The 19,522-nt window shown below is 41.2% G+C and overlaps 1 protein-coding gene across 2 annotated transcripts in view; it reads left to right on the forward strand.

Moving 5' to 3' along the window:
* Positions 1 to 2,040: 2,040 nt before the first annotated feature.
* LOC116043923 (potassium voltage-gated channel subfamily B member 2-like) overlaps positions 2,041 to 19,522 on the forward strand; it is a 34,357-nt gene continuing 16,875 nt past the window's right edge. For both annotated transcript variants that reach the window (XR_004103576.2, XM_031290951.2), the window contains exons 1-3: positions 2,041 to 2,386; positions 5,574 to 5,678; positions 5,723 to 6,401. Coding sequence is in view for 1 of the 2 variants with exons in the window: in XM_031290951.2 (XP_031146811.1) it covers positions 5,802 to 6,401 (600 nt within the window). In the remaining variant the exon portion in view is untranslated. The remainder of the gene's footprint in view (positions 2,387 to 5,573; positions 5,679 to 5,722; positions 6,402 to 19,522) is intronic.

Raw genomic sequence — 19,522 nt, forward strand, 5'->3', positions numbered from 1 at the left:
GCTTCAGACAAAATTGGTGCACGCAGCAAACAAAAGTTTGATTTTAATTTTACCCTGTAAGGCATGTGTCAAACTCAAGGCCCGCGAGCCAAATCCGGCCCCTCGCAAGTTCGCATAGATGTTGGCCCGCCTAGTTGTGCGCAGAAACCAAAAAGACGGGGAATTCTTTTCAAACTGTAATTATGTGAGACTCAAAGCAGAATTTGGCAGATTTGCAGACTTTGAGACTGTAATTCCCACAGAAGCAGAGAGTTATCATATTTAGGGTGTGAAACAAGTTGCTGTAAAAAATGTAATCATTGTTTTGCTTGATTTGCAAAACTCTGTGATGACTAAGGAACTTTTTTTTACAGCTTTGTCAACATAACTAAGTGAGAAAGCTATGTAAAGTCTCTTATTTCAATAAAACATGGAGTTAGACTAATGCACATGTATCCACTTGTTATAAGTTTTATGTTTTGCTGTTGTTTGTTTATGTGTTTGTACGCCTGCTTGCTTTTGGCATTGTTTGATTTGTTGTAAAAAAAAATTATAATCTCAATTTAAATCAAAAAGTTGGTACCCCCAACTGGCACCGTCAGACACCGCCTTCCAAGAGCCTGGGTCTGTCCGAGGTTTCTCCCCAGGGGCATCGGACTGGGAGGAAAAAGGGGACTGAGTACCCAGGGCCCTCATGTGAGGAGGGCCCAAAAAGATGCTAGAATGAATAGCTGTGATGCGGGGAGGGGCCCATAGAAAATGCCTTTCTACAGGGCCCACAATTTTGTGCTACACCCCTGTTTCTCCCTAAAAGGGAGTTTTTCCTCGCCACTGTCGCACTAAATGTTTGCTCTTGGGGGGGTGGGATTACTGGAATTGTTGGGTCTCTGTAAATTATAGAGTGTGGTCTAGACCTACTCTATCTGTAAAGTGTCTTGAGATAACTCTTGTTATGATTTGATACTATAAATAAAATTTAATCGAATTGAATTCAAGCGCTCTTAAAGTAGGCAAGAAATAAAAGGAAAAAAAATATATAAGAAGAAAAAAAAGCCTCATTGCTTCGGAGTCAGATTTACATTTCACTGCCGAGTCAGTCCCTGTGTGGGGGGAGGAGGTGAGTGTACCATCTCAGTCACCCCTCAGTTTTTAAAGGCCCTGAACACTCACACAGGTGTTTAAAGGTAATCTGGCAGATTAGACCTCTTCCCAGGACTGTGTGGGTGTGTTTAGATTGATTGATTGATTGATTGATTGATTGACATCTTCCTGAGTCTCTTGTCAACCGGTGTTCAGAGGCTTTTTGGAGCCGGGAGTTTGGATCGACGGCTCAGGGGGAGAGGGGTGGAGCCTGGGTGGAGCTACATTGGGACGCGGAAGTTACAACCGCACCGCTATGGCGCTGGAGCACTATAGAGCTGTGACTATCATAGGCTCAGAAACATGACCATCAGGGCAAATGCAGGAGGTCGAACTCTTCACGCAATGTATTCTGATAAAGGTTAGCGGTGAGCGGCTTGGCTCTGCTACCCTTCTATACAGGGGTGGAGTTGGACCAAAACTCTACCGGGAAAAAACACTAGCCCAACGCAAGTAGCGCCAATAGTTAACCATTAATTTGTCTCATATTTACTACTTTCAAATTTCACAAACATTTGGCTGGCTGGTAGCTGGTGCTAATTCCCATCTGTGCCTAGCTGTGACATTAGGTGCTTAGCAAAGTTATCTTATTTCACCTGTAGTATCGTTGATGCTCGGAACATGTCCGTTCTATATGTCATATGAAGTTGAAAAAAACAAAAAAAACATGATCTAAGTGGTAATATCTATGTGGCCTTTGAGGTAAATCAAAAGTAAAGATGTATCAGTCAGTCACATTCTCCCGAGAGCCAACAGAAGTTAGTTTAATAAACAGTGCTGCGCAGCGAGCAGGAGTTCAGCTGAAACTAGTGGAGCTGTCCTTGGTGCTGAACGCCTCAATCCAATTACCTCTCTCTCTCTCTCTCTCTCTCTCTCTCTCTCTCTCTCTCTCTCTCTCTCTCTCTCTCTCTCTCTCTCATCCCCTTATACTCTTCCTCAGGGAAGATCCGATAGCTCTTCGGGCCAGCCGGTTCGCACTTCTCTCTCTCTCTCTCTGTATCCGCTGTGTGTTTCCTCATGGCGCTCAGCTTCAGCTCGACAGACGGATCGTTTCCCGGGACATTTCCGCTCTTGTACTAATAGATGTTTGTTTCCTCTCGCCATGATGTGGATCTCCAGCGGTCTGGGTGCTCTCGGGAGGCTTCGTGAATCAGCGGCCGGAGGGCAGACGAAGCAGCTGGGATAACTAACTGTGTGCTATGGTGCGACCTCCTGGAAGGGGCAAGAGTTCGGCTTTTCACAAATATCAGCAGCAGTTTGCACAGAGGTGGGCCACACATGGAGGTTGTTTTACTTTACAGACCCTTCATATGTATATATAACACGTGTATTTGAATAACAGTGGCATGTTGATTGACAACGTTATTTATAGGAAATGTAATAGAACAGACCTAGTCGTCATTTGTGTTGGTCCAGATCTACTTTCTATCCACTTTCTCGCTACCTTGTACTTTTTAAACTTGATGTGGGCCCAGGTGCATAATCACGGGTTAAGCCTGTCTCCTTAATCCATTGACAACGAATTGGACGCTCACACTATGGACTCTTATTCTGTGTTGTATGTAAAGGATTCAACTTGTCTCTGCATTTGGTCCGGTTTGATGAAGAAATGAGTGGGATAAAAAAACAGTTGTCATGTATTTCGGAGGGGGAACTAAATAAGATTATAATAGTAGTGATGTAGCAGCTTGGCTGTGACGTAGCTGAGTGTCCTATGAGTGTCCCAGGAGAAGACAGGCAATCTATAATTAACTAAGGCAGAGTTGAGCCAGGGGAGACGAAGCCTAATGCCACCACTGGGATTTGTGGAACTCCATTACACAATCAGATAAAGATCCCACAGTCAGAGGACTTCTAATGGCAACTTAAGCCTTTATAGTTAAACCGGGGAAAGGCTTCCAGGTAAAAAAACAAATAAAATAAAAATCCAGTTTAGAGTCTATTCCTTCTCTCAGAGTGGATTCCAATTGGTATTCATTACATAAGAAAAACCTGTTCAAAGATATACAGTTTTATTATTCAGTGATTTAGAGGATTCTTTTTAATTAAAAATACCAACGTTTCCTGAATGTTGATGAGTCTCCAGGGTTTGACAGGGCTACTAGATACCACAATGCATCACATCTCCAATATTTTCCATTTGCTCAAATTTGTCATTTTCATTTGGTGTTGTGTGTCTGCTACTCACTGAACTACTGATATATATATATATATATATATATATATATATATATATATATATATATATATATATATATAAAGTTCTCAAACTGTATTTTGTGTTCCAGCCAACTAGCCTACAGTTTAGATGAAAAGTTTGACACATTTATTGCAGACGTCTGAATAATGACTCTGAAGTGGAATACGAAAACGTGACATCCATAATCCATATAACAGCGGCAAGTCCTCTCTCTGAACATGCAGGCTGTGAACTCATGACATGGATCATGATATTTTAGTAGATAAGTGGATTTGACCTGTCTGGTGCCACCTACACCCTCTGCCCCTGTATCCAGTGGGCATGGACAGATTAGCTGCTAGGCCCTCCATCCCTCCCTCCTTCCTTCCTTCCCTCCCTCCCTTCCTCCCTCCCTCCCTCCCTTCCTCCCTCCCTCCCTCCCTTCCTCCCTCCCTCCCTTTCTCCCTCGCTCTCTCTCTCTCTCTCTCTCTCTCTCTCTCTCTCTCTCCACATTTTCTACTGTAGTAACAGAATAGTGACTGATATGATCAAGGCCTTAAGGTGGGCCCTGCTGCATTATCTGATCTTGACGCCCAATCGTGTAGAGTAGAGCAGGGGTCCTCAATGTTTTTTAAGCCAAGGACCCCTAATCTGAAAGAGAGACGATCAGGGACCCCCTACTACATATATTGTATAAAATTAAGTTGCATAATAAACTGGGCCTACAATAACGTGTAGGGTGGCCTAAAGCCTATAAACACACTTTTTTATGGTGCCCTACAATACTAAGCTATTCAAATTATAATTATTTACATATTCATATATCATCATGTTTTAATGTCAAACCTACATGTGGAAGGCACAGTTAATCTATCATCATTAGCTTACCTGTATCTGTGGATAGCTACCATAGTGTCGGCCAGTAAGCCTATCATCAATGTTGTTGAGTTTTTGTTTTTTGTTTTTTTACAAATAGGCCGATTTATCGTTGCTAATAATATGCTGGATTCACGTCAATGTATATTTTTAGACATATTTTATTTTTTGGGGAAAACATAACAACAAAGATTTGGTGGCAATGACTCTAAGGACCCCCTAGGGGTCGCGGACCCCCTGTTGAAGACCTCTGCTGTAGAGGTTTAAAAATCAAGTTCAAGACCCTTTCATTTTTTTGCATATATGTTGCATGTTCCTAAATGTATACCAGCCCATTGCTTTGGATAGAGAGGGTGGATACTGATTGTAGGTTTTGATCACGAGACCTCCAGCTTCTCATGTCCAAGTGTCCTTGAGCAAGACATACAACCACAGATTTAGTTTTTTCGGAAGAAATATAATATCACTTTAGGCAAGATTTGTTCCTCGGGGCCCCTTAGCAAGCTAATCCGGCCATGATGACACAGGGATGTTTCTTTTTTTACTGTGATCGTATAACTCGGTATCTTCAACCCTTGTATTGTCTTCCCGTCCACCATGCACCTGTTGTACTGCCCTGGTCAAGTATCACCCGGTCTGGTTTGCCTGTTTATAAAGCACAAAGTATAAATGATCACCCACTTCTGTGTTACACCTTCTTACACAACTTCATTCCAACTTAATACAACTATTTTTACATTTTTAATTGGAAATGATGGTCAATAAACCTCATTTATATAAAATTATACCTATTTGTTTTAGTTAAAAAAAAGCAGAAATGATGAACTATTTTGAATAATAACATCAGAGGAACGTATGTTGATGGATTATCAAAGGCTGGTATACAGTATGTCGAAGTTTGGTCAGGATACTGTTTTGAAATCATATAAAAAAAAATGTAATGGCAGCACATAATCATACCTGTTGTTTTCCCGGGTCAAAATTGAACATGTTTTATTTGCCTGTTTAGAAAGGACAAAGTATAAATTGTCACCCAATTCTGTGTAACACCTTCTTAGACAACTTATTACAACTAGTTTTACACTTTTTTTGGAATTCATGTTCAATAAACCTTATTTACATGAATTTAGACCTAATTGCTGAGTAAAATAAGCAGAAATTATGAATTATTTTCACTATAGTTAAGACCAGAGGAAGGTTGATGGATGATGACAGGCTGGTGCATCTCAACGTTCAGTCAGGATAATGTTATGAAACCATCTGTTATTTCTATATTGATAGTTGCACATCTTGTGGTCAGTGAGGAGGTTCTATATGCCATTTAGGAGAATTATATACAGTAATATAATTTACACTACTCTGTTCAGACTTGTGTAATGTATGATGTCTTGTTTTCCAGCCATGGATGTAACGAGGAGTTCAGCGGTCTGAACACAGCCAGGTGAGCTCGGTGGACCAACATCATCATCATCTCATTGAGCAAATCGAGCTCCAGACACTCTCCCACACACGCGCACACACACACACACACACACACACACACACACACACACACACACACTCGTCACGACAACCTGTTTGAGGTAACCCACTCCCACAGTAAGACAGCAGCACACGCAGAGCAAACATGACAGACAGAGTGGTCTTCAGCACACCCAAAGTCAACCACCCGCGGTCTGCAGGTCCTGTGCTCGCAGGGCCTATGCTCCCCCCTGAGCCCATCGACATCATCCGCATTAAGGCCCGCTCCCGGCGAGTCAGACTCAATGTCGGAGGTCTCACACATGAAGTCCTGTGGAGAACACTGGACAGGCTTCCCAGAACCCGTCTGGGGCGGCTAAGAGACTGCAACACCCACGAGTCGCTGCTGGAGATCTGCGACGACTACAGCCTCAAAGAGAACGAGTACTTCTTCGACCGGCACCCGGTGGCCTTCTCCTCCATCCTCAACTTCTACAGAACTGGGAAGCTGCACATGATGGAGGAGATGTGCGCCCTGTCCTTCGGCCAGGAGCTGGACTACTGGGGGATCGATGAGATCTACCTGGAGTCGTGCTGCCAGGCGCGGTACCACCAGAAGAAGGAGCAGATGAACGAGGAGCTGCGGAGGGAGGCGGATACGCTGAGGGAGAACGAGGGGGAGGAGGAGGAACTGGGCTGCTGGTCCGACAAGAGACAGAAGCTCTGGGATCTGCTGGAGAAACCCAGCTCATCTTTGGCTGCAAAGGTAACAACAGCTGCACACGCACCTTTCTTTCCCAATGGAATTCCATTGCTAGGCAACAGCCTGGCCCCTTGTTTACTTCCTGTCAGTTGATGTCATTCACATACATTGCAACAGGGAATCAACTTGGGGCCATTTAGAATGTTTATGTTTACATCTGTGAAAAGGTCTGTACACATGCTGGTAAAGGGAAATTACACTCTAAAATAGAGTCCGGTTCTATGATCCTTTGGTAAAGGATAATAAAATGCCCATGGTCCACACTAGATTGATTTTCTGCTTCATAGTACTTTCACTCTAAACTGACGCACCGGATGAATTGTTACACAGAACCATCTGAGAAGCCGTCATTGGAAACTGTTTGGAAAAGGGCAGGCACTTGCAAAAAATAACTGGCAGGTGATTGGATGAACCATCTGTCTATCACGGGCCGCCATCGTTGTTTTGTCGTAGCCGTCACACACACATCTAAACAGTGGTGGGATGTAACTAAGTGCATTTACGTTTGAGGTACTTGTACTTTACTTGAGTCTTTTCATGTCACTTTCTACTTCTACTCCACTACATTTCAGAAAGAAATATTGTACTTTTTACGCAATTATATTAATCTGACAGCTTTAGTTACGAGTTCCTTTACAGATTAAGATTTTTGCACACAAAACACATGTAGCTTTTAAAATACAATGTTTTATTATAAATTCAACTACCCAACCATATAACGGCCTACAAGTCCAGCTGAAATGATTAGACGATTAAACACAGAACTGTTTGGATCGTTTCAAGTTTCTAAAATGGGAGGATTTTTCTTTACTTTTAATACTTTACGTACATTTTCCTAATGATGCTTACATACTTTTACTTAAATAACATTTTCAGTGAAGGACTTTTACTTGTAACAGAGTATTTTTTACAGTGTGGAATAAGTACTTTTACTTAAGTAAAGGAACTGAATTCTTCTTCCACCGCTGCACCTAAACCACGCCCGTAGCTGCCAGTATGGTTCGGTTCTCTGCGGTTTCGGACACAAACACTTTTACTTAAAGTCTGACAAGATGGATTTTTGTGTGATATGTGATCCAGCGGTTCTCGTAATATCGCGAGAATCCAGCTGCAGTGCAAGGTAACTTTCAATGTGCTCTGATAAAGTGATACATTGTCAAAGTCAGTTTGTTGTTCATTGAGAGGAGCTCCCTGTGCAGTGACAGCCTACTGATTCTCGCATTGCCAGACCTTCCTCCACAGCGCTGCGGAGGAAAAACGTGCTCTGGTTTATTGGTATGGCTTTAAACCAATCACAACCGTCGTGGGTGGGGCTAAGCGCCAGACGGAGCAACGGTGCCTCTGAAAAATAGCCTCTGGAAGGAACTTGTTTTGGTGGAACATGTAGTTTGTGTAAAAGACGTAAGTATTTAGCAGTTAGGGAGGGTCTAATGAGAAGATACTTTTAAGTTGCATTATTGATGATACATACAGTATATTGATGTCTTTGAAGCTTGATCCATAATCTTAATGTCAGGATATCGCTGCCTCTGCTGCACAGATTTTTAACCATTCTTGTTTAAAGCATTTCTTTCCATTATTTTGATCGTAGAAAGGAGACACAGGCTTGAGCCCCCCTAAAAAGGGTCTAAAATCACCCATGAGTTGTTAAAATATTGGATAAAAATGATTTGTGGCTGATTTTGTCTGGGAAACTGAGCCATTTACAATGTTGGCGGTGAAGGAAAGTAACTGTAACATAACTATAACAACAGCAGCAATAATAGAGCTCAACAGTGAAATTCCGGAAGTAAAAATCCCATTGATTTTCTCCACAAAGATTTAGATTATCAGCCATAATGTCTAATTAATCCGAGGTAGACTGACCACGAGCTACGAGGTTGTGAAATAGAAGTTTCTGCTCCTTGAGAAGCTAGAAGTCTGTATGAAATCAACCTTGTTTTAAGAAAAACATGTTTTATCCACGATATTATGGGGAAAAACTACAGTACCCACAATCCCAAGCGAAACAGCAACATCCCTGATTGGTCCAATTCGCTGTTGCCATAGAAACGTTTACCGTACCCGCGAAACCGCGAACGGCTAGAGCGAGCTTCTACCATTGAAGTCTATGATAGTTTCTGTACACGATCTTGTACCTTTCCCTCTTCGCCGTTTTCAAAACGTTTTTTTTGCGCTGAATCAAATGTTTTATGCTCACTATTCATCTCATAGCTGGTTGGCTTAGTTCCAGACTTAAAACTCTTTATATAAGCATTTTTCGAAACTTCCGGAACCAGAGCCATTAAAAAAGTGGGCGGTCACTCTTGAGCTCTATAAGAGCCCCTTATAACTGGGATTGAACTAATTGCATGCCAAATTTACAATACAACACAGACTCAGTTATTTCACACCACTAAGTAGGATTGTTTATGTTTTTATGTGTCGAAGCCACAATGTAAAACTCTGAGGTAGTAACGTTCAGTCTCAATCATTCCTGGACATGAGTCTGAGACGCCCCATGAACTCTGTTGAACCGTTTCCTCCTGCTCTGCGCTGCCTGTCTCGATGATTATCAGCCTCATGCAGATCCACGTAGCTGCATCAGAGGCCATTAGGCAGCTATCAAGACTATAATCCCTCTTCACCTGCAAAGTACAGAGACACTGAGGAGGATGGGGGAGGATGGATTACTGTACTGTTGCGTATTCTCCTGCGTTCTGGCGTGTTAGCACTGTATAGGACTGTCCTATGGTCCTCGCTAGTGTGGAAGGGTGGTGTGTGTGTGTGTGTGTGTGTGTGTGTGTGTGTGTGTGTGTGTGGGGTGTTTGAAGGATCAATTCACCCAGATTGCAAAAGACCAAACAAAATATAACATACTTTTCACTTTTCATCTAGCAATATTTATCAATGCAGATGGTTTGGGTTTTATTTGTCCAGAGTTTGAGATATCTGCCTGCAACCTAATACAATGGAGATGACTGGAATTTAGCTGGTTGGGTTAACAACATAGGCGTAGATTTGGGGAGGGTGGGGCAGGGGGATATGCCCCCCTAATATTTATAATAGGTAGATATATCCACCTGAAAATATATGAAAGACAACCCACTCCCCAAAAAGAGGCAAAATAACCATTCAGGGGGCTGGAAACGTGTAGGGAAAACAAGAACTGTCTACCTTGTGCTACATTGAGTGACTAAAGAACACAACAGGAGTGTGAAAAAGCTTGTGATTTCATGTCTGTTATGTAGATTTAAACGTTGCCGGTTCTGGCTTTAACACGGTCTCATTCTCTGACAGATTTGTTGACGAGATGTACTAAAAAAAAAAAAAAAGCATCCCGAAACACGTGATGTTTTGAATATGCTGAAAGTTTTGAACAAGAGAAGGAGAGTAATTATTCCCTTTACTTAAAGAAAGAGATTTGCACCATACATTGTTGCATACAAATTCACCTGAATGCAGGAAATGAAGTGATTGACGCTCAACATTTTATGGGGGAGGATCCCCAGACCCTTCCGGTTATAATGTGCCCCCCCCCCCCCCCAATGTTAAAACTAAACCTAAGCCCTTGGTTAACAACATTGGAAAACTACAGTTACACCAGAAGCAATGTCCCTGTTAAACTGGATCATTTAAATGGAGTCTGGTGGGTTTGGTGATAGCGATTTTGGGGATGTTTCCTGTTAAACAAAAAAGATCTTACTCTTTAACAAAAAAGGACGACCTCTGTAGGAATCCTTTCCGTAATGTTGCCAGACACTTAGAATAATAATCTGAGCCTATCAGTGGCAAATCAAATACTTTTAGTGGACGTTAATTAAAGGTGTACAATTGCCCATTAACGTTACATTGCAGCTTGTTTCGCCTAGACCAATAGGTTGAAAAACACGGAATAAAATCTTTAACTATCTTGTCGCCATTCATATATAAATATCTTTCTCACGACAGCTGTCAGGACTAGCCTTGCCTTCATCAAGGAGCTATAGTATGAGAAAGTCTGATGGATCAATAGCAATCTGTTACACAGGTGATCTCTCTGAATCTGATCTTTATTGCACCACAATTTATTCATAAAGAATAGTTTGATGGAAGGAGAAAAGGTTGAGTTTGGAGATGCAGTCGATGACACAATAAATTGCACTGTTCCCACTCACAGCTTTAACTGAGTTATTTAGACATAGGTGTGTGTGTGTGTGTGTGTGTGTGTGCTTGTGTGTGTGTGTGTGTGTGTGTGTGTGTGTGTGTGTGTGTGTGTGTGTGTGTGTGTGTGTGTGTGCGTGTGCGTGTGCGTGTGCGTGTGCGTGTGTGTGTGTGCGTGTGTGTGTGCATATCAAGGCAAAACGAACAGATTTCCTTTGCAGGATTGCTGCGACATCTATTTAGTTAAGTTTCCATTTTTTGGGGACAGATTAAAGTATTCTGGTCAGGTTTCCGGATGTCATTATGGAGTCCACACGGTCCAATATTTTTTTTGAATCTGATGAAAAAATGACATGTTTTCTGTATAAATAGGTAGCCTGTGGATTTCCAGTGAGATCAGCGTTATGTGTTTGTGTACTACAAGCTGCATAGTGTCTGTCAAATGATTGCTTCCTCTAAGCTTTGTGCAGTGGTACACACTGCAAGCTTAAAAAAATCATTTGACAGTTGGTTTACCACAGTGAGCTTACTGTGCTTGGTTTATTGTCTGCAGCAGAGCAGGCAGACAGACAGACATGCAGCAGACAGACAGCTCCCTAAAACACTATCCAAGCATTAGTCAGCATTAGGCCGTAACTAATTTGTCATTATAATTTGAAAACAATACTAATGGTAAAGCTGTATTACTGGAAGGAATGCATTAAGTATCACTGTATTCACTGGAATACATTTGACTTTTTTTTTTCCAGTTTGTGAGTCAACAAAATAAGGAGAAGAGAGGAGGGGAGTGCGATATGAGCTTTAATGACTGATTCAACACAAGTACACAAAACATGGAAGTTATATCTTTGTGGTTATATTTGAATCATTTCAGTCAGAAAGAAGGAATTGAGCATTAGTTGTAGTTTCATCCACGATGCTTAAATATTGCACATTAGGAAGAGGCTGCGCTGGCAGTTTTTAGCTACTACAAATTGTGTTGATTTTATTGTAGTCTTGCATTGCCAGACGGAGGAGGGTCTGGTTAGTCCACACAGCATTCTGGGACGGGAGAAAAACGTGCTCTGGTTTATTGCCATTTCTTTAAACCAATCACAATCATCTTGAGCAGTGCTAGGGGCCGGACTCAAAGACGATGCCTCTGCAAAATAGCCTCGTGAAGGAACTTGTTTTGGTGGAACATGTGTACGTTCAAAAGTTGTTTTAGTCGTGCAACAGAAAACTCCGATTTAACAGATGTTCTAGCTAGCTGTCTGGATTTACCCTGCAGAGATCTGAGAAAAGGTTAACCATAGTCCTCAGAAATCCACCGGCGTTTAGAAGGCCAACACAAAGAAGGTGACAGACCTCCGGCCGAAAAATTAGGGGCGTTCGGTGGAATTTCCAACAGCACCTAAACAATCCTGGAAATGAAACGTCGCCGATATAGACTCATTTTATTGTAACCATTTCGTGAAGCTTGCCATTTGTTCTTAAATTGATTTTCCATTTCCTTTTTGTGCAGAATTTCGGTAAAGTTTATATCAGTGAATGGAGAGGAAGTGCGTGGCCTTTTTTTTTCTGCACTGAACCATGAATCATAGAAAACCACAGCATGGCCAACAGTAGCACCAAATCCAGAACTATGATATACAGCATGCGCACGCAGTTTGTCTTTTGGTTCATCACTCTATAAATACAACACGCTGGCCATGTGAGCTCCATGTGACAATGTTGGAACCGTGGTGTCAGCAGGAGGGAAGCTGCTTAGGCCGCTGTGCACTGACACCAGCCGTGTGTCACTCTGGAGCAGCAGGGATGCTGCTCAGCTCTTAGCCAATAGGAGTGCCCCTTTCTGGTGACATGTACAGCTCAGTGCTACTGCTGATTAGAACAAAAGCATTACCTGGCCATTTGGAAAACATGGTGCAGCAGTTGTTCTGGAGCAAACACACATTCTCCATTGGTCTCACACATATACAGCAGTTCAGAGTCCAGATGGATAAATATCCATGATAGTTTTGAATTTGATTGGATAACATGAGTATTACATGTTCCAATAATAGAGATTAGTTTCATACACTTTACATAATCTGTGTAATCTTCTTATTTTTGGATCAGAATATATTTTTTTGACATGTTCTATTTGCATCTTTTGAAGTGAGGCTCACACACACGCACACAGACACACACACACACACACACACACACACACACTGAAACAGGATTGTTTCATTTCGATTGAAAGTCAGTCAAATGTATTCAGTGCTTCTGGCTAGACATGTTGGTAAATTCACAATTGTTCAAAGCAATAATATAGACTACAACAAGGTAAAACACGTATATATTCTATTATCATTCACCCAGTTTGTCCTAATATTCAAAATCTGAGTGAGTTTGGATGGAACCAACAGTGAGTTATGACTGTGTCTGTGTCTGTAGCATGGTCACCTGTTCATGGACACACACACACACACACACACACACACACACACACACAGTATGACTTAGGAGTATGGCTTAATCTCCTTTGGGGCTTTTACCAGGACTGCTGCTGCTGCAAATAGACTAACTGTTGGCAGGTTGGATAGTCTGTCCTTTCCACTGTCTGACCTGCAGAAGGGAGGAAGGAGGGGGGGGGGGGGGCAATTACAGTGAGAACACAGTCCAATAATTATTTTTATCTAATGACAATATTACTTTTTTTAACAGTTCAAAAAGGTGCAAACTGTGCACTTACTGTCCCAGACTGCACAGTCTTACATTGATTAGCTGAGCATTTGAACCCATTTATTCAAAAATTAGGTTCAAATTGTGAAGTTTCCAGACATAAAAAAAACTTAAATTTAGGTATAGGAAATTATGTACAATTCATGTAGAATTTCCCATCTGATAAAACCCCTAAAAAAAATTAAATGATTATGTCTGTTCTCCACGTGGGCTAAACCTGACACCCTTTACTCTTTAGTATTTATTAATATTGTTTACAGATGAATTTAGAATAATGATCAGGATGCCAAATAGGTATGAGGTATACAGTTTATTGTATCAGTTTGGTATATTTCAGTGAACCACTTCATTAGTAAAGAGGAAATGATCATTTTGGAGTTGTGTTGTAAAATCTAAATGTAAACCAACCTGTTGCTGAGCAGAAGATCATGATGTTTAAGCTCATGAATGATGTACCTGGCTATAATCATAGTTCTTTATATGTTGCATTTAATATCTATGTCTAGCAAAAAAAAAAAAAAAAAAAGAGAAGGTAGAACCATATATAATATGATACAATGACTTTACAACATCTTGGATTTTGGAAAACACTGATTGTCGTTTTTCACCATTTTCTGACATTTTATAGAAAAAACGAATCCATTAATCGAGAAAATAATCGATAGATGAATCGACGGTGAGAATAATCGTTAGTTGCAGCCCTATAGTAATCATAAAATAATAGGGTCTGTCACTGTGTCACTGTGTGAACATGTAGGTGTGTGTATAGTGTATACTGTATGTCTCGGTGTAATGTCACATGCTTTACATACCTTCAGCATCAAGTGAGCAAAAGACGTTTGCTGGTTAGGGCAGTCGATGGTTAACCGTGTAGATGAAACACTTAACAGCTGTAGATGTTATACTGTTGATGAATGTGGATTCTACATTCTGATCACATTTTGCCTCGACCAGTACAATCACTTTTTAAAAGCATCTGAGCACTCTGAAATTCAGGTTTACCATGGGAGATGAAAATTAAGTTTTACTGGAGCGACAGTATTTTTTCAAATACTTTTCAAGATCATTTTTTGAAACAACCTGGGCCTTATTTTCATAGTTTCAGTCATTATTTCTATTGATTGTTATTGATATTGATTAAGCTTCATTACTGAGATCTGGGAACAGAGTGACTCGACTAAACACAGCTTTATAACAGAGTGCATCGGTTAGTCAGCAGTCAGGCTGGGGACCATTTGAACAATATTCATCTAAACCACTTAATGTATGTGTATGTTCAAATGATCGGGAATATTAAAGTTATTACTGAGACTGTCTTGTCAAAAGAAGCCTACTTCCTGCTTTGGCTTTATGCTATTATTTTGTGCTAGTATTTTTGTATGCACATCTGGGCGATAAACGGTGTGTCTGCTTATATTTCCGTCTGCACATAAGCAGTTCAATCAGGAGAGACTTCATTGCAAATATGAAAAGATTTATTTGTAAGTTACATAAGCAAAATATGAAACGTACAAAGTCTTTGGAGATTAGACTCCATCGTATCGAATATGTTTAAAAGGGGCAGAGAAACCCAGACATATCCCCCGATGGAGTCTAGACACTGGTGATGGTGATGAAGGAGCACAAGAGACCAAATCGAAAGTGCCAAAAGGGCGGTCAGCTGGACGAAGACCCAGGGTATCATGGGTGAGAACACCGGTGGGTGAAGGGGAGGAGGCGGGTCGAACTCTATTCCTGAAATGACAACTGACAACCACAGAGGAGAGAACAGATTTAAAGCAGGGATGTCATGCTGTGATTGGATTGTGAAATACATGGCTGAATCTGATTGGTTTAACTGAAAAATGAATGCCTAGAAACAGTTGATCAATTAGGAGAGATGTGAAAACTTTGTTGAAGTCTTCCTGAAAGAACTTACGCTGAGATTTGATGTAACATGGTTAATTTGGGGGAATGGCGTGACTTTTGCCTTAGTAAACTCTGACGATGTTGCGATTGGATGAGGCTGCAAAATCTGGCATCAGATTAGGTAAAACAAAACATATTTTTTACATTACTTTTAGGATTGTAGTTTTGTACATTCAGATTTTCAAAGAAATGTTGGCCTATGTTCCTGTGAATCCGTTGTCGCGTTGTAGTACTGTACATGCAAGGACTGATCCGCAACAAGCTGTGCGGTGACAGAAAAATAACACGTAATGTGAAGGCAAGTTACCCCACAGGGGCTTCTTGGTCAAGTCAAGTTTATTTATATAGCATACATATATTTTCATACGGCAGGCGGAAACTCAACGTGCTTCAAAATAAAAGCAAGCAAAAAAAAAAAACAGGCACAAATCATGCTGATAAAAACAAAATGAAATAGTATTACAATAAAAGTAGAATAAGATTATTTGATAATATCATTATTATTAAAAAAAAAAAGGAATAATAATGATTAAAAAATACTCATTCTAAGATCAAGGTCGATACCGATCTGATTATTAGTAGTTAATGAAAGCGATAATCGATATTTGGAAGCGATATGCATATACAGTGAAAATAAAAATCTTTAAGTCAAAATTAAGATTTTGGAATGTTACAAACTCCAACACAAAACTTTGTTTAAATGCTTTAAGCAATTATTTAATAAATGAGAAACTTTCAACATAACACCCAGTAACAGAGAGTCAGATAGTGTTGTGGGCGGGACATTAAGTCAGACTCAGTGGTGAGTGAAACCGAAGCAGAGGGACAGACACAGAGCTGTAGCCGCGCCAAAGTAGCGCACTTTTTTAAATTAATTAACTTTATTGGTTATCGGTCAAATAAAACGCTGATACAGATCATCTGCAAACTGCCAAAAAGCAGCCCGATAATCGGCCAGGGCCAATAATCGGTCTATCCCTACTTTAAACCTACCTAACTATAAGCTTGGGAGGGGGAAAAAAAGTTTTAAGTCTGCTTTTGAAAGAAGATACTGTTGGAGCAGACCTTAGTTCGTGTGGTAGATAATTCCAGAGAGTAGGACTAAATTACTGAAGGCACCCTAAGCTGATAAAGAATTGATTTCTTGGTATAGTGAGGAGACATTAACTTGATGATCTAACGGATCTGACACATGTGTATTCACAGAGCATGTCAGCGACACAGGAAGGAGCTAAGCCCTTCATAGTTGCATTGGCGTTGAGCTCTCTCTTTGTTCATTTACTAATTAGCAATCATTTCAACACTTGCATGACTTTTCAAATGCATTGTGAAACCCTGAGTGAAATTCAGGACACCATAAAAGTCAACAGTGAGTCATTGGTAGTGTGTGTGCAGTGTCTCCATCAGCATTGTCCAGGGAGCATGTTTTCAGCAGTAAGGAGCTACTCAGATGTCTTTAGTGCTTTCAGAGTGTAGCAGAATGATGTGTATTCACTAATGTACTATAGCTTTCCAATATTGAATGCTTTCATTCAAATGCGAATGATGTCTCCCTCCAGCAGGAGAGAGGGTGATCCAAAGTGGTTTGCTGTTGACTGTAAATCTTTGGTTGGCAAATGTCTCCATGTCAGACTGTCAGTGGGAAGGAGCGTACCGCAGCTTACACGCTGCCAGACTGTCTTTTCTTTCTTCACTACTTTATTTGTCTTCAGTTTAGGAGTGACATCGGTGATATTTACTGCAGCTGACTAATGTTAACATCTACTGGATGGCTGTGCAGAAGCATTATGGTGGATTACAAGAATGTTTTTTTTTGATCAGAGGAGAGTTGTACTTACACATGCAGCTACCTACACGTTCATTCTAACTTCTAACTTTAGTCAGTTAGCCTCGCCTCACGTGACATGGAGTTGGGAGGTTTAATTCTGCAGTGGAAGAGAATCCCAACAAAAGAGATCACTCTCTGCCCTGGGCACAAACATTGTTCTGCACAAGTAATCAGAGATGTGGACTTGAGACTTGGTGACTTGGACTTGAGGCGACTTGAGTCACCGTTTTGACGACTTGAAAAAAATAAATGACTTGAGACTCGAGTTGGACTTTAAAGTTAATGACTCGAGACTTGACTTGAGGCATGACGACTCGCTGACTTGCGTGTATTCATAAGTTTGAATGTTAAAGAACGACTTGAGACTTACCTGAGATATGGACCAAATGACTTGAGACTTACTTGGGACTTGAGCAAAAATGACTTGGTCACAACACTGCAAGTAATGCAACACTACTAAACATAAAACCATCTCCACCTTTATCCCCTTATCCGGAGATCTCGTTCTTTCGGTCATGACCCAGCCTTAATGACCATAGCTGAGGGTAGGAACTGAAATTGAACGGTGCATCAAGCCGGTTTGCCTTCCGGCTCAGCTCTCTTTTTGTTACAAGGGTGCGGTAAAGCGAATGCAGTCCTTCCCCCCGCTTCTCTGATTCCCCTGCCAATCTCTCGCTCCATCGTCCCCTCACTCGCAAAGACCTCGAGGTACTTGAACTCCTTCACTTGGCGTAAGGACTCATTCCCTACCCGGAGTAGGCACTCCATTGGTTTCCTGCTGAGAACCATGGCCATAAACATAAAGCTCCAACTCCGAAAACACATCTCTAAAATTGTAAATGTGGTTTCCTGCAGATAAGGAGGAAGTCACTGAGTCACAGCAGCCGTGTATCACAGCCAACCAGTGTGTGCAGGTGCAAGAGGTTTGTTCTGATGACCCTCAGTGTATGTGCACTTGTTCCAACATTACGTTGTCACTAGATGTGTTTGACTCAGGCTGAGGGTCCTGTCAGAGCTGCAGCCAAATATCTGACTCTAATAAGCATCTGATGGAGGTTCTGCTTAAATTAAACCAATCTAACAATGAGCACAATGAACAGTCTCTCTGCTTATTTCGCTTATTATTTTCGACATTTTGTATAGCCTATATATTTTTGGTAAAGTAAAAATCTTGATTATTGCTCTGTGAAATATTTTGTCTTTGGAATATTTGTTATTTCACAAAGATCACGAAAAAACGGTCTCTACACAGCAACAAGGAGTCATCAAATTACCTTAAACTAGCAGATCCACAGCAGAGCAGCTTCCATTGTGCTCCAGTGTAGGTGGGCAGTGATCACCCTGCCTAGATGGCTAATAACATAGCATGTCTGGCTAATTTCAGCCCAGAGTGTCACACCGACCAGCCAAATGCTTCTCTTTGGAGTAATTACTATAATTCTGACTCTTCCGCGTCTCTGTCTCTATCTAAGACTGAATACCATTCAGATCCTAATGATACACTGAGTTTGTCTTGTTAACCACTGACTCAGGTCTCTAAATGTTGCACGTAGTCTCCATTTCTCTCTGTAGCAATAAAACCAGTAAAATCAAAAGCACTGAGGACAGCTCACATTTCCTGTCTGAAGTTTCCATCACACAGTTTGAGTCAGAGGGAATATAACGAGAGTAGCTCCTGGTTTTGCCACCTTCGGCTCAAATTTTCCAAATTTAGTTTTCTATGCTCACCCTTATCACCAAGTTTATATATGAAAGAAATGCGACCGTTTTACAACATTAAAGGTGCAGTAGGTAAGACTTATAAAACTAACTTTCTGTCATATTTGCTGAAACTGACCCTATGTTCGAGTAGAATTACATGAAGCAGGTAATTAAAAAAATAATCCAGCTCCTCTGACACCACCTACAGCCTGTAGTGCGATTTGCAAAAACCCACCGCTCCCTGTTCAGAAGCACCAATCAGGGCCGGGGGGGGAGGGTGTCTAACGGCGTGTCAATCACTGCTCATGCACACACATTCATTCTCCCTTGTGGGGGGAGGGGATCAGAAGACCGTTTTGGGCTTAGGCGGAAAGTGGGGAGGGACTGAGAAGTTGTCGATGTTCAAATTTTTCTTCACAATCCTACCTACGGCACCTTTAACGACATGTTTAAAACTGTGACCATTACGTTCTCTGGTTTAGTTATGTGGACGGAAAACGCTCCTGTGGGTCGTATTGGAGGGTATAAACAATCTATATTGTTGTATGGTTTGGAGGACTTGTTGGTAAGGTATTAGTCTCGCATTGCCAGATCTATCTCCACAGCGCTGTGGAGTAAGGTCTGGCTACACCACTGATACATTCTGGGAGAGGAGAAAAAAAATGCTCTGCAAAAAAGTCTTGGGAAGGAACTTGTTTAGGTGGAACATTTGTACCCCGCAAAAGAAAACGGCACATACAATATTAAATGACGTTAACTGCTCACACAATACAGTAATGTGAGCTATTTAAATTAGCTGGATACATGGTTAAACCTCATTAGCTCTTACCAGTGTATCTCCGTGTGTACTTCATCC

Source organism: Sander lucioperca, chromosome 9, assembly GCF_008315115.2.
Source record: "Sander lucioperca isolate FBNREF2018 chromosome 9, SLUC_FBN_1.2, whole genome shotgun sequence".
NCBI classification, from domain to species: domain Eukaryota; kingdom Metazoa; phylum Chordata; class Actinopteri; order Perciformes; family Percidae; genus Sander; species Sander lucioperca.